This window comes from Myotis nattereri (genome assembly GCF_964212035.1).
Source record: "Myotis nattereri genome assembly, chromosome: 10".
NCBI classification, from domain to species: Eukaryota; Metazoa; Chordata; class Mammalia; order Chiroptera; family Vespertilionidae; genus Myotis; species Myotis nattereri.
In genome coordinates, this window is record NC_138085.1 from 6049628 (window position 1) to 6062870 (window position 13243).

Below are 13243 nucleotides of genomic sequence, written 5' to 3' on the forward strand. Positions count from 1 at the left end.
GTATAGAAAGAATTCACACAACTCAATAACAAAAAACTGATTTAAAAGTGTGCAAAGGATATGAATAGACATTTTTTGAAAGAAGACATACAGATGGCCAGCAGGTACATAAAACGATGCTCAACATCATTAGTCATGAGAGAAATTTAAATCAAAACCACAAAGAGGTATCACCTCACACCTGTCAGAATGGCTATGTCAAAAAGACAAGAAATAAGTATTGGGGAGGATGTAGAGGATTGCTGTGCACTGTTGGTGGAAAAGTAAATTGGAGTGGTACTGTGGAAAACACTATGGAAGTTCCTCCAAAAATTAAAAGTACAACCACCATGTGATTTAGCAATTTGTCTTCTGGGTATTTATCCTATAAAGATGAAAAACACTAATTGGAAAAGATATATGCACCCCTATGTTCACTACAGCATTATTTACAATAACCAAGATATGGAAAAAGTGGATGAATATAAAAAGCAGTTGTGGTACATATATGCAATGTAATACTACTCAGCCATAGAACAAAGAAATCTTGCCATTTGTGGCAACATGAATGGATCTTGAGGCTATTATGCCAAGTGAGATAAGTCAGACAAAGAAAGGTAAATACTGTGTGATTTCACGTCTATTTGGAATGTAAAAAACAAAACAAATGAATAAGCAATACAAAACAGAAATCATACACACAGAGAACAGGCTGGTGTTTGTCAGATGGGAAGGGGATAGGGTGATGGGTGTAATGGGTGCAGGGAGTCAATTGTATATGGTAATGGATGTTAACTAAACTCACTGTGGCAATCACTTTGAAGTGTACATAAGTATTGAATTATTAAGTTGTATATGCGAAGTTTAACTCAATTTTTTTAAAGTACAAAGAACATCAGGAAAATATCAAAGGAAATTCTATAATTCTCATATTTAAGAATATCTTGTGTGTAAGCCTTGTCATATTGGTAAGTTATTGATTCACTTTTCACAGATAAATATTATTATTCTCTAAAGAAAATTATTGCTGATGGACAGACTTTTTTTTGTGACAAACATAAAACCTGTAGTGGGTTATTTCTATTTTTTTAAGCTTCATTAAAATCTCAAATTATGCTAGTCATATCGAATTCTAGCTCTCATCCATTGGAATTTTACAAGCCGTATAATTTCAACACTGAATCATGGCAAGAAGGATTTTAAACACAAATAACCTTTTATTACTATCTGAATCTGTTTAAAATACTAACAACTTTTACTCTAGTACGAGTTGAAATTAATAAATTTCCTGATTATATATAAACTACCAATTAAAGAAATGAAGAAAATGAATAAACACATTTTGATTGATGAATTTTATCCATCCTTATTCCTCTTTAATCATATAATGAAAACACTTAAATCAAAGACAAAAAATTGCTCTCCAATTCTTTCCTCTTATCCTGGACTTGATAAAAGGCTTATACAATGCTGACGCACATCATCTGAACTCATCACAAGAAAAGAAAAAAAGAGTATATAAACTTAATGAATGTTATTATTTTTCTTTTGTAAGCATCTAAGACCCAACTGTTACTCCAGAAATATAAAGTTTTCCTAATACAATAGAGGAAAATGTCCTAGTGTCTGAAGCTCAACTGTTTAAGAGAAAAAACTGCACAGAATCACCCTCAAAGGGTGAAGAAAAAGTTTCTTTGCAATCTGATTTAAATAAAGTTTCCACCATATTACACAATTCTTCACTGCCAGCCACATAACCTGGACTCAATTCTGAAAACTTCCTGATATATTTTGGTGAAAAAAGCAATTAAATGGCTCAACATGACAGATTACAAACCATAATTTCTTATAGCACTTACATATGATACTAGGTTTTATACCCTCTGAAGTCTTTTCTTGGTTTGCAAATAATTCTCTGAGACTAATCAATATAGGCTAGAAACCATCTGACCAACTTGTATGGAATTAAATTTCAGAAATTTAGTTAGAAATGCACAAGATTTAGAAAAAGAAGATCCTCTCTTCTCCCAATGTTCTGACTACCTGGGTATTACACTCAAATGCAGAAAAACAAAAACATTTATGTAGACATTTATTTAGATCATCATAGTTTCTAAAAATCAAACTCATAGCCCAGCCAATGTGGCTCAGTGGTTGAGCATCGACCTATGAACCAGGAGGTCACAGTTTGATTCCTGGTCAGGGCACATGCCAAGGTTGCAGACTCAATCCCCAGTGTGGGGCATGCAGGAGGCAGCCAATCAATGATTCCCTCTCATCAATGATGTGTGTGTATGTATATATATATGTGTATTTGTGTGTGTATGTATGTATGTATATGTGTGTGTGTATGTGTGTATATGCATCTGTGTGCATGTGTGTGTGTGTGTATCTCCCTCTCCCTTCCTCTCTGAAGTCAATAAAAATACATAAAAATTAAAAAATAAAATCAAACTCACAGAGGATATTAGAAGAACTTTTAACACAGGATCATTGGTTGGGCTCAGGAAGACCTCTGAAAAAGTAAATTTAAATAAATATATACATACATCCACACACAAATAATTTCCCGCCCTGGAGAAAAATACATAGCTTTCATCAGAAATAGTTCTTGACAGCCCTGCCATGTGGCTTAGTTGGTTGGAGAATCATCCCAGTGCACCAGGGTTGCAGGTTATATCCCCGATAAGGGGAATCAACCACCGAATGTATACATAAGTGGAACAAATCAATGTCTCTCTCACCTTCTCTTCCTTCTCTCTCTCTAAAGTAATAAAAAATATTTTTTTAAAGAAATAATTCTTGACAACTAAACTATAGAAAAATGATCATTCACTACTGCCTGAAATTTGGCTGAATAGAAGTCTTACAATTACGGATTTAAAGCAGCAGCCACATGAGACTGGTAGGAAGGGCAAAGATGTGGAACAGACTGGTCCCACACCCACATGTGGTGATTAAAATTTGGGAGGAATATCTCATTTCCAAAGGTTGCCTCCTGAATTGCAAGGGGTCCCAGCCCCACACCAGGCCCCCAGCTCAGGGTTCCAATGCCAGGAAAAGAAGTCCCCATATCTTCTGGCTATGAAAACCTGCATGGACTACAACTGAGGGAGACAGAGGTTACTGGAGTCCCAGGAAGTTCCTCTTAAAGGACCTGTGCACAGACTTACTAGGACTCCCTCCTTCTGAGTTTTAGTACTGGGGCAGCAGCTTGAAAGGCACCAGAGACACGCAGGGAGGAACTGAACTGTCCGGCATCAGAGCAAGAGCTGGAGAGGCAGCTTTCTCCTAGACGGAAGTGCAAACGGGGGCCATTGTTCCTTTTTGAGAACCCCCCAAAGATCTGGCAGGCTGGTTCCATATTACAGCCTGTTATCAACCTGGCTCACACTACTCACTCCATCCAGGTAAGTCCCTGAGACCCTGCCCCACCCAATTTGTGGGTCCACCCAAGTTGTTTCCAGTGGCTTTTCCATATGAATGGCCTGTCTTGGCTCATCCTTCAGACTTTCCTAAAATCTCTCAAACAAGCAGCATCTGGCCTTAGTGTGCATCTCTTGCTAAGATACACCAGACCCAGCAGTAGCAGCAGCCAGTCTTGGCTTACAACCTGGACTCAGCCAGGCACCTCCAAATCCAGAGCAAGTAGCAGCCATTTACAGATTGCTTTATAGCTCATGCCAGCTGGCCCTGGGCAGAACACAGGTACTGGCTGACCTTGGCCTGCACCTCCTGGGAGGCCGCAGAGCCAGTGCATCCAGTGGACAACTTCATACCACAATGAAGCATCACCCAATCCCAAACACCTCCACAAACACTCTCAAGTGGTAGACTCAGTGGGCACCAAAGCCACTACAGTAAGTCCTATTCTATGGGGTGGGCTGATTCTCCACAGTGATCCTCCACTGTGGTCCAACATAGGAGGTCGGTGGATGCAGCCAATCCTTGCAGCTGATCAGCTCAGGGGTAAATGCCTCTCACTGACATGCCAACAGCAATCTAGGCCCACACAAGGAACACACCTTGAGAGCCCAGGGTGGGGTGGGGGGAGGGAAGGGGGCTAGCCTGTGTCACTGGGCCGTACAGAATATCGATATTAAGCCACTCTACCAAGTCCAGGAGATATTACAGCTCTACCTAATACATAGAAACAAACACAGGGAGGCTTCCAAAGAGAAGAAACAAAAAACATGTCCCAATGGAAGAACAGAACACAACTCCAGAAAAAAAAAACAACACTAAAAAAAAACAGAGACAAGCAATTTACTACATGCAGAGTTCAAAACACTGTTTATAAGTATGTTCAATGAACTTAGTGAAAACTTCAACAGCACAAAAAGAGCGAGACAAAAATGAAACATATACTAACTAAAATGAAGAACAATTTACAGGGAATCAACAGGACAATAAATGAAGCCATGAATCAAATCAGTGATTTGGAATATAAGAAAGCAAAAAACACCCAATCAGAACAGTAAAAGGAAGAAAAGAACAAACAAAAATGAAGGTATTTTAAGAGCTTCGGAGACAACTTCAAGTATATCAACACTTACATCATGGTGTGCCAGAAGGAGAAGAGAGCAAGACATTCAAAACCTATCTGTAAAAATACTGAAAGAAAACTTCCCTAACTTGGTGAAAGAAACAGGCATACAAGACCAGGAAGCACAGAGAGTCACAAACAAGATGAACCCAAAGAAGCCCACACTAAGACACATCATAATGAATCTGCCAAAGAATAAAGACAAAGAATCTTAAGAGCAGGAAAGAAAAGAAGTTAGTTACCTATAGGGAGTTCCCATAAGACTGTCAGCTGATTTCAACAGAAACCTTGCAGGCCAGAAGGGAGTGGCTAGAAATACTCCAAGTGATGAAAAACAAGATCCTAAAACCAAGATCACTCTAGCCTACAAAACTATCATTTAGAATCTATGGACATATAAAGAGCTTCCTGGACAAGAAAAAGGTAAAAGAGTTCATCACCACACAACCAGATTATATGAAATCTAGGAAAGAAGGAAGGAAGAAAGGAAGGAAGGGAAGGAGGGAGGGAGGAAGGAGGGAGGGAGGGAGGGAGAGAGGAAGGGAGGAAGGGAGGAAGTGAGGAAGGGAGGAAGGGAGGAAGGAAGGAAGGAAGGAAGGAAGGAAGGAAGGAAAGAGGGAGTGGAGGAAGGAAAGGAGGAAGAGAGAAAGGGATGAAGGAAGAAGAAGAAATTAAGATAAAAAATGTGAACAATAAAATGGCAATAAATACATATCTATCAACAATTGAATCTAAAGTAAGCAAATAGAATGGGAACAGATTCATTGATACAGAGAATATATACTAGAGGCCCGGTGCACAAAATTCGTGCACAGATAGGGTCCCTAGGCCTGGCCTGCGATCGGGGCTGATCTGTGGGGCAACCGGTGGGGAGATAGGGGGTGCCCACTGACACCGCCTTGGTTGGCCTGGTGCCACCCACTTGCTGGTCCCATCCCCCAGCACTGCCGGTCGCCTCCCTCTGCGGGGTAACCAGCAGGTTGATCAGGGCCCCCCCACCCCCCGCTGGCTCCCGCCTTGGCTAGCCTGGGGCCTGCAAGCTGGAGAAAGCTCCTACATTGAGTGTCTGCTCCCTGGTGGTCATTGCGCATCATAGCGACCAGTCATTCTGCCGGTCCTTCAGCCATTCGGTCGATTTGCATATTAGGCTTTTATTATATAGGATTAGGGGCCCGGTGCACGAAGATTTGTGTACAGGGGAGAGGGGTGGAGGGGTCCCTCAGCCCGACCTGCACCCTCTACAATCTGGGAGCCCTCAGGGGAGCCCTCTCCAATCCGGGAGTTTCTGTCGGTCTTTGCAATCATATGAGCGAATTGTCTGAGACCCCCAACCAAGTTTGGTTTGTTGCTCACAGAATAATAGAGGCATGTTTTTTTCCTTTGCTTCATTGGTGGAGATTTCCTGGAAGTTTTAGGATATCTTCCCTTGAATTTTTCCTAGACACTCTGATTTTACTTGTCTCTCTCCTTTGCTTTCCCTCCATCCCCCACCGCAACAGTAACTTGCTCCAGGCTCACTTTGCTCTAGTGTCTAAGAGATCCGTTTGCCACCAGAACTACGATTCCCAGCATTCCTGGTGCTCCCCACGCTCTGAGCTTCTGCTTCTGGTCCTGGGGCTGCCATCAGAACTACTATCCCCAGAATTCCTGGTGCTCCCCGTGCTGGGAGCAACCGAGAGAGCCACGGCCCCCCAAGCTGCCGGCTCTCCCACTTCTCTCCACCCAGCGCCATGTATGCAAATTAACCCACCATCTTTGTTGGATTAATTTGCATATTCACTGACTGGCTGGTGAGCATAGCAAAGGGACAGTCAATTTACATGTTTCTCTTTTATTATATAGGATATATATATATCTCCTCACCCAAGGATATTTTTTCCACCGATTTCCAGAGAGAGTGGGAGGGAAGAGAGGAGGGGGAGAGAGAGAAAGAGAAACACTGATGTGAGAGAGATACATCAATTGCTTGCCTACCGCACACACCCCTACAGGGGCTGGGGAACCTACAACCGAATTACGTATCCTTGACCTGGAATCAAACCCATGATGCTACTATCTGCAGGTTGACACTCTAACCACTGAGTAAAACCAGCCAGTGCTACAGAGAATACTTTGATGGTTGCTAGATGAGAGGGAAGTTAGGGGGACTGGGTGAAAAAGGTGAAGAGATTAAGAAGTACAAATTGGTTGTTACAGACTAGCCATGGGAATGTAAAGTATAGCATAAGGAATATAGTCAATAATATTCTAATAACTTTGTATTATCTATTGGGATGTAACATTTATTAGGATGATCACTTAGTAAATTATATAATGCCTAATTACTAGGATGTAAATATGAAACATATAATAATGTACATGTAATTGAAACATTAAAATTTATTTAAAATAAAATAAAAGCAGTTCTTAAGTCTACCAGACCTGAGGCCCTGAACCTTTGCTTTCCTGTTGAAGTGCTTGGTTCATCAGCCGCTCGTTTAATTGTGAATTTTCAGAATTTTTTCACGTCAAATCACACAAAGTCAATTCAAACACATGGGGGCAGACATTTGCAATGGCTAAGCATGAGGTTTGAGGATGACTGGTTGGTTATTTTTAGTTTGTGACGCATTTTTTTCACGTACTAGGCAAAGTACTGAAAATTAGGTACAGCGGTAGATTCAGAAATTACCGAAAAATCGGTACAGTAGTCTTGTAGGGTTAATGACAAAAGAAAAAAAAGTTTAGAAAACACTGCATCCAAATTTTAGAGTAAAAATTTACCATGTTGTATAAAGGCTCTTGTCTTGACGGTGCCTTACATTTTTTCATACTACAGAATTAATTACTCGGTTGAGATAAATCCTATATAATAAAAGCCTAGGTGGCGCTGTGCGACATCATCACAAGATGGCCACCCCCACATCGTCACAAGATGGTCACCAAAAGATGGCCGGCGGGGGAGGGCAGTTGTGGGCAATCAGGCCAGCAGGGAGGGCAGTTGAGTGTGACAAGACCAGCAGGGGAGGGCAGTCAGGGGCGACTAGGCCAGCAGGGGAGGGCAGTTGGGTCGACCAGGCCTGCAGGGGAGGGCAGTTAGGGATAACCAGGCCAGCAGGGGAGGGCAGTTGGGGGCGACCGGGCCTGCAGGGGAGAGCAGTTGGGGGCGATCGGGCTGGCAGGAGAGCAGTTAGGCATCAATCAGTCCTGCAGGGGAACGGTTAGGGGGCGATCAGGTAGGCAGGCAGGCGAGCAGTTAGGAGCCAGCAGTCCCGGGTTGTGAGAGGGATGTCTGACTGGGATCGGGCCTAATCTGGCAGTCAGACATAACCCAAAGGGTCCCAGATTGGAGAGGGTGCAGGCCGGGATGAGGGACATACTCCCGCCCCACGCACAAATTTCGTGTACCGGGACTCTAGTGTATGTGTGTATGTATGTGTGTGTGTGTTTGTGTGTGTGTGTATTATACTGACCTTCTAAAATCAATCGTAAAGATATAAGCATTTTCCTAAATGCAAAACAAAAAGCATACATACCTTTTTTCCAAATCTCTTATTTTCTCTCTAAGTGGTTCAACAATCTAAAATAAAAATAACCAGTATCAGCAAAAACAGGGCTTTACCACTTTCACCTTGCTCTGATGTTCCAGATAGGTATGACATAATGCAAAACAGATTTTAAATTCCTCCTACAATGCACTTCCAGTTTGAAATTAAGCTATACCACTTCAATCACAATTCCAGAATCAAGATAATAAATTGCACACTGGAACCCTTACTCCACAGATGCGTAAGTCTCTGAGGAAATTAACCTTTTTACTTTCCTACCTTACTATGAACAATATTAAAGGTGGTTCAGGCTCATAAAAATAGGCAGCTCAATACTACTGGGTTTTTTTTCAGGAACTAAAAATCCCCTAGTTGCTGCCCACAAAAGCGTATCATCTTGCTTCTGCATGCTATCTCTAGGGAACCAGCTCTAACACAGAAATCACAGGCCATAAGTCAATCCCTATCTGTGTTAACACCTTGAGCATGAACAGAACAACAAGGCAACCCAAGGGCTTCCCCAGGAATTCAGCATCTGGCTTCAAATGAAAACGAGGAACTCCTCATCCCTTCCCAGGCCCATGTTACAATAGTATATTCATATCTACATTTATTTGACTAAAACATAAGCAATTACTTAAAAATATAAGGTATATTACCAACTAAAGGAACTAGCTTTCAGTGAGGGAGGTCTGTGATTTCTCTGTCTGCACCTACGGACACTCTTTATGTTCCCAGAGTCCTAGCATCTCAGGCAGACCTTCTTCCTTTCAGCATCTGCTCAGGTAGAGTGGATGCTGGCACTGGCCTCCATCCCTCACCCAGGTAATCACTTCCTTTTCTCTAAGAATTTCTGGAAAGGCGCACCAAAAAGTCACATAAAAGTTTAAACTCATTTTGCCTTTAAGATAGAATGTGTTTTAATAGAGCATGCCTTTATAAAATGGACAAAAACTGACACAAAGATATATCTTCAGCATAACAATATTAAGTCTCCTATTAAATAAGGGATTTTTTTTTTTTTTTTAAATCCTCATTCAAGGACATGCTTAGAAAGGGTGGGGGGCAGCGGGGAGAGAGAAACAGCCATCTGAGAGAGAAACTTTCAGTTGGTTTCTGTACGTGCCCCAACTGGGGATCGAACCCACAACCCAGGTATGTACCTTGAGACTAGAAATCGAACCAGCAACCTTTCAGTGCACAGATGACACTCAACCAACTGAGCCACTCTAGCTGGGCAGGGATCATTTTTTGATAAATGGTCTCAAAATCATAGATCAGCATCAAGTTGTGACAATAAAGATACCAGCACAAGCAAAAGAACTGAAGTAGATAAATATATAGAAAAAAACAGAAGCAAAATATGGAAGAGGCTACTAACCTCTTCAATCTTCCGTTCAAGTTTCATTTCACCATTTTCCTGGATAGACCTGTTGAGTAGAAAGCTACAAAACTGAGATCAATTGAAAGGCTTTATGACTTCAAGAGTTATTTCTGAACAAATGTCCACAAAACAAACCAAAGTCTGAGACCACCTCTCTCTCCTTTCCAAACATCAGTCATACTAGAGGCCTGGTGCATGAATTCATGCACGGGTGGGGTCCCTCGGGCAGGCCAGGGGGAGGGGCAACGGGAGGTTGGCTGGCCAGGGGGAGGGGCCCTGGGAGGTTTGCCAGCTGGCCGGGGGAAGGGACTGTGGGAGGTTGGCTGGCTGGGAGGAGGGACCGCGGGAGGTTGGCTGGCCGTGGGAGATTGACTGTGGTAGCACACTGACCACCAGGGGACATCTCCAGCGTTGAGCGTCTGCCCCCTGGTGATCAGTGCATGTCATAGCAACCAGTCAACCGGTTGTTTGGTCACTTAGGCTTTTATATATATAGAAAATGAGCCAATTCCCTCCTGAGTAGAGAAAAATAAGTCAACCAGGGAGAGGAAATCTAAATCCATCTCACACATTCACTACTGCCTTAGCATTATTTCTATGAAATAAAATAATCTCACTTTCACATTATACCCAACAAGGGATTTTAAAGCAGGAGGTGTGTACCTACAGGAGTACAAGCCTGACTGTTGGGCTTCCTGGGGATTTAACCAAATGGAGTTTTTCCAAGGAAATAAACAGAACTCCTTTAAATGGGGGCAGAACACCCCACCTAGCCACACACAGAAGCCTTTGTCAGGAAACACACAAGCCCTGGTGGCAGGAATTAGCTCAACAAGGCCCCTCCTTGAAAACCAACCCAATATGAAAAGCCTGGTGGGGGCATAGCAGTATTAAACTTCCAGATCCAGTTCAATCACTACATCATGATTGCTTTCTTAATTTAGTTCTACTACCAAGAAAAACAACGTGGAGTAATTTTTTTTCCTAATAAAACTATACTAACTGCACCAAATTTGTTTTTACAATGAACACTTATTACATTTTGATGACTTTTTAAAATTGACACAAGGATTTCACTTTTATAAGTGTCCTTCCTGCCCTAGTTAGCAACACAAATAATGCACAGTGAGGCCAGAAGATTCCTCGGGAAGGACAGGTGGTCTCAGCATCCACGTGGCCTGATCCTTAGAGCCAGGGACCAGCAGCATTCCTTGAGAAGATCCACAGAAGACAAGATACAGCCCAGATGTGTGAATAGAAAAATACTTGGCTTTATTTTTAAAATTAAATCCAATTAAGCCATGATAATAATGGTATATATGTAACAACTGAAATGTGTCTACAAAACCCAAATTATTAAAATCAATTACCTCATATTAACGTAGTTGCCCCAAACAGCTGTAAGAGAAAGAAGAAAAAGATAATAATCAAGTTCATGACATTCATGGATATCAATAAATACAATTTTAATTTTTAACCAATGTTTTAAAGTTCACTAAGTAAACCAAATTATAGATCATGATGACATTATAATGCACACTTTTAAAATATTAAGTCCAACTAAAAAGTAAGTGAAGCCCTAACTGGTTTGGCTCAATGGATAGAGCATCGGCCTGTGGACTGAAGGGTCCCCGGTTTGATTCCGGTCAAGGGCACAATGCCTGGGTTGTGGGCTCGATCCCCAGTGGGGGACGAACAGAAGGCAGCCAATCAATGATTCTCTCTCATCATTGATGTTTCTATCTCTCTCCCTCTCCCTTCCTCTCTGAAATCAATAAAAATATATATTTTTTAAAAAGTAAGTGAAAACATGATCAAATATATCCCTCTAATTTTGGAATATCTCATTTGGAGTTAAGCATTCAATAGCGCCGAGCCAGTCACAAGGATCAAGGACCACATGCCTGAAAAACACAGAGGGTTCAGCCCAAACACTTCCTTTAAGTGTTGATGAGAACAAAATCCAGAGAAGTTAAGTAATGGCCTGATGTTGTGCCTTAATTTCAACTAGAGCAGCAGTTCTCAACCTGTGGGTCGCGACCCCTTTGGAGGTCAAACGACCCTTTCACAGGGGTCGCCTAAGACCATCGGAAAACACATATATAATTACATATTGTTTTTGTGATTAATCACTATGCTTTAATTATGTTCAATTTGTAGCAATGAAATTGGGGGTCACCACAACATGAGGAACTGTAATAAAGGGTCGCAGCATTAGGGAGGTTGAGAACCACTGAACTAGAGTCATCCATCCTTTCTCAGCACCTATCCCATCTCACTTAGACTACAGTGTCTGGGCTACTGGGCTGCCTCCTTGATTCAAGACACCTGTAGAGAAGGTTACCATGTCTACAGCTGGTGGTCAGCAAATGTGCATAAATCAGTGGGGTACAATAGCAAAATTTCACCATGGATAACTTTGAGAAATAATACTAGACCATGAGCAAGCACTTCAAGTTAGTGAACAGAGGGTTACATCATACAGAAACCTTCACCACGAATGAGTGGTCCTAAGTTATTATACACACTCAGCCCTTATTTGGTCACGCCCTAAATGCTGAACAACTCCCAAGGACCAAGTGCTTGAGAAAAAAGGAGAGCAAATAACAAACATCCTCCCCATTCCACCTTCCCCAACTTGAGAAAGCCTTGAGGTTAGAGCTAATCCTAGGCATCTTCTGATTGCTACTCTCTGGTACCTAGTAGGGTCTTAATTCATGTTTATTGAATAGAACTGTGTCCAAAAATCATGCCCCTATTAAGAAACACACATTGTTAACACATTGTGGACCAGTAGTTTTATTGCTAGCTTTACCCAGTGGCCAGATAAGTTTCTATTGAACGAGTACAAAAAACGTTTTACATAAATGTTACAAGCACGCTTTAAATTTAAATACCCATTGCATTTTGAAATTACTTATTACATATTCTTACAAGCTAATATCTTTTTAAAGTATGATACTTTGCAAAACACTGTGTAACACGAAGTGAGAATTCTCTTTGCAATGAGTTAAGAAGGGACAAGTTGATCCCATCAAATCATATACTTCTTCAGGTAGAGGAGGAAACTATGACAGAAAAGATATTAATAAACTAACTAAATAAAAAGTGGCAAGTGAGCAAGAAATAGGAGAAATTAAAATGAATCAGTACAATATTCACTATTCCTCAAAAAAGCAGAGACTATTTGTACTGTTTATATCTTTGGACCATGTGATTTTCTTTTGAGTATTATCCTCAAGCCATGAGTATACATATAGGAAAGCTCCCTTCACAAATCATGTCCTTATTTATAATTTATAAAAAAAAAAAAAAAAAGACAGAGGGATAAACCAAAATATCTGACAATTGGGAAGCTGCTATCTAAATTATACCACCATCCAATGAAAACAGAAAGCCATTAAATAGGACCAGAAAACTATATTGTAACATGAGAATACAGTTATGATAGTGTCAGAGGGAAAAAACATATGAAGTATGACTTCTGCTATTAAAAAACACATGGAAAAAGAAGTGTGAAAGTGCCAAAACACTTGAGTTTAAATAGTGAGGTGAAGAGAGACCTCCTGCGCCATGCCTCCCCACCCGGGCTCCAGGATCCAGTGCTTGAGGACCTAGTGCTGTGAGTGCAAGCCAGAGGGACCCCACACTCCTTCCTGCCCAGGTGCCAGAGCTGTACTAAAATTGCGAGCCAGAGGCTCCTAGGGCACAACCCTGCCTCAGGCGCCACAGCCCATGCATGCCAGAGAGCTCTGGAACCTCACAGGAAGTTACATACCAGAAGAACTGTGCACACATTACTGCCGA

General features: G+C 41.6%; 1 protein-coding gene across 3 annotated transcripts in view; it reads right to left on the reverse strand.

Annotated features, from left to right (window-relative positions):
- Nucleotides 1-13243, reverse strand: part of UXS1 (UDP-glucuronate decarboxylase 1) — a 119087-nt gene that overhangs the window by 69309 nt on the left and 36535 nt on the right. Inside the window, exons 2-5 of one of the 3 annotated variants that reach the window (XM_081100718.1) lie at nt 10807-10834; nt 9434-9482; nt 8041-8084; nt 2439-2494 (exon numbers count right to left, since the gene is read on the reverse strand). Coding sequence is in view for 2 of the 3 variants with exons in the window: in XM_081100716.1 (XP_080956842.1) it covers nt 8041-8084; nt 9434-9497; nt 10807-10834 (136 nt within the window). In the remaining variant the exon portion in view is untranslated. Of the gene's footprint in view, nt 1-2438; nt 2495-8040; nt 8085-9433; nt 9498-10806; nt 10835-13243 lie in introns of all 3 variants that reach the window. The other 2 variants (XM_081100716.1, XM_081100717.1) reach the window with 2 other exon arrangements.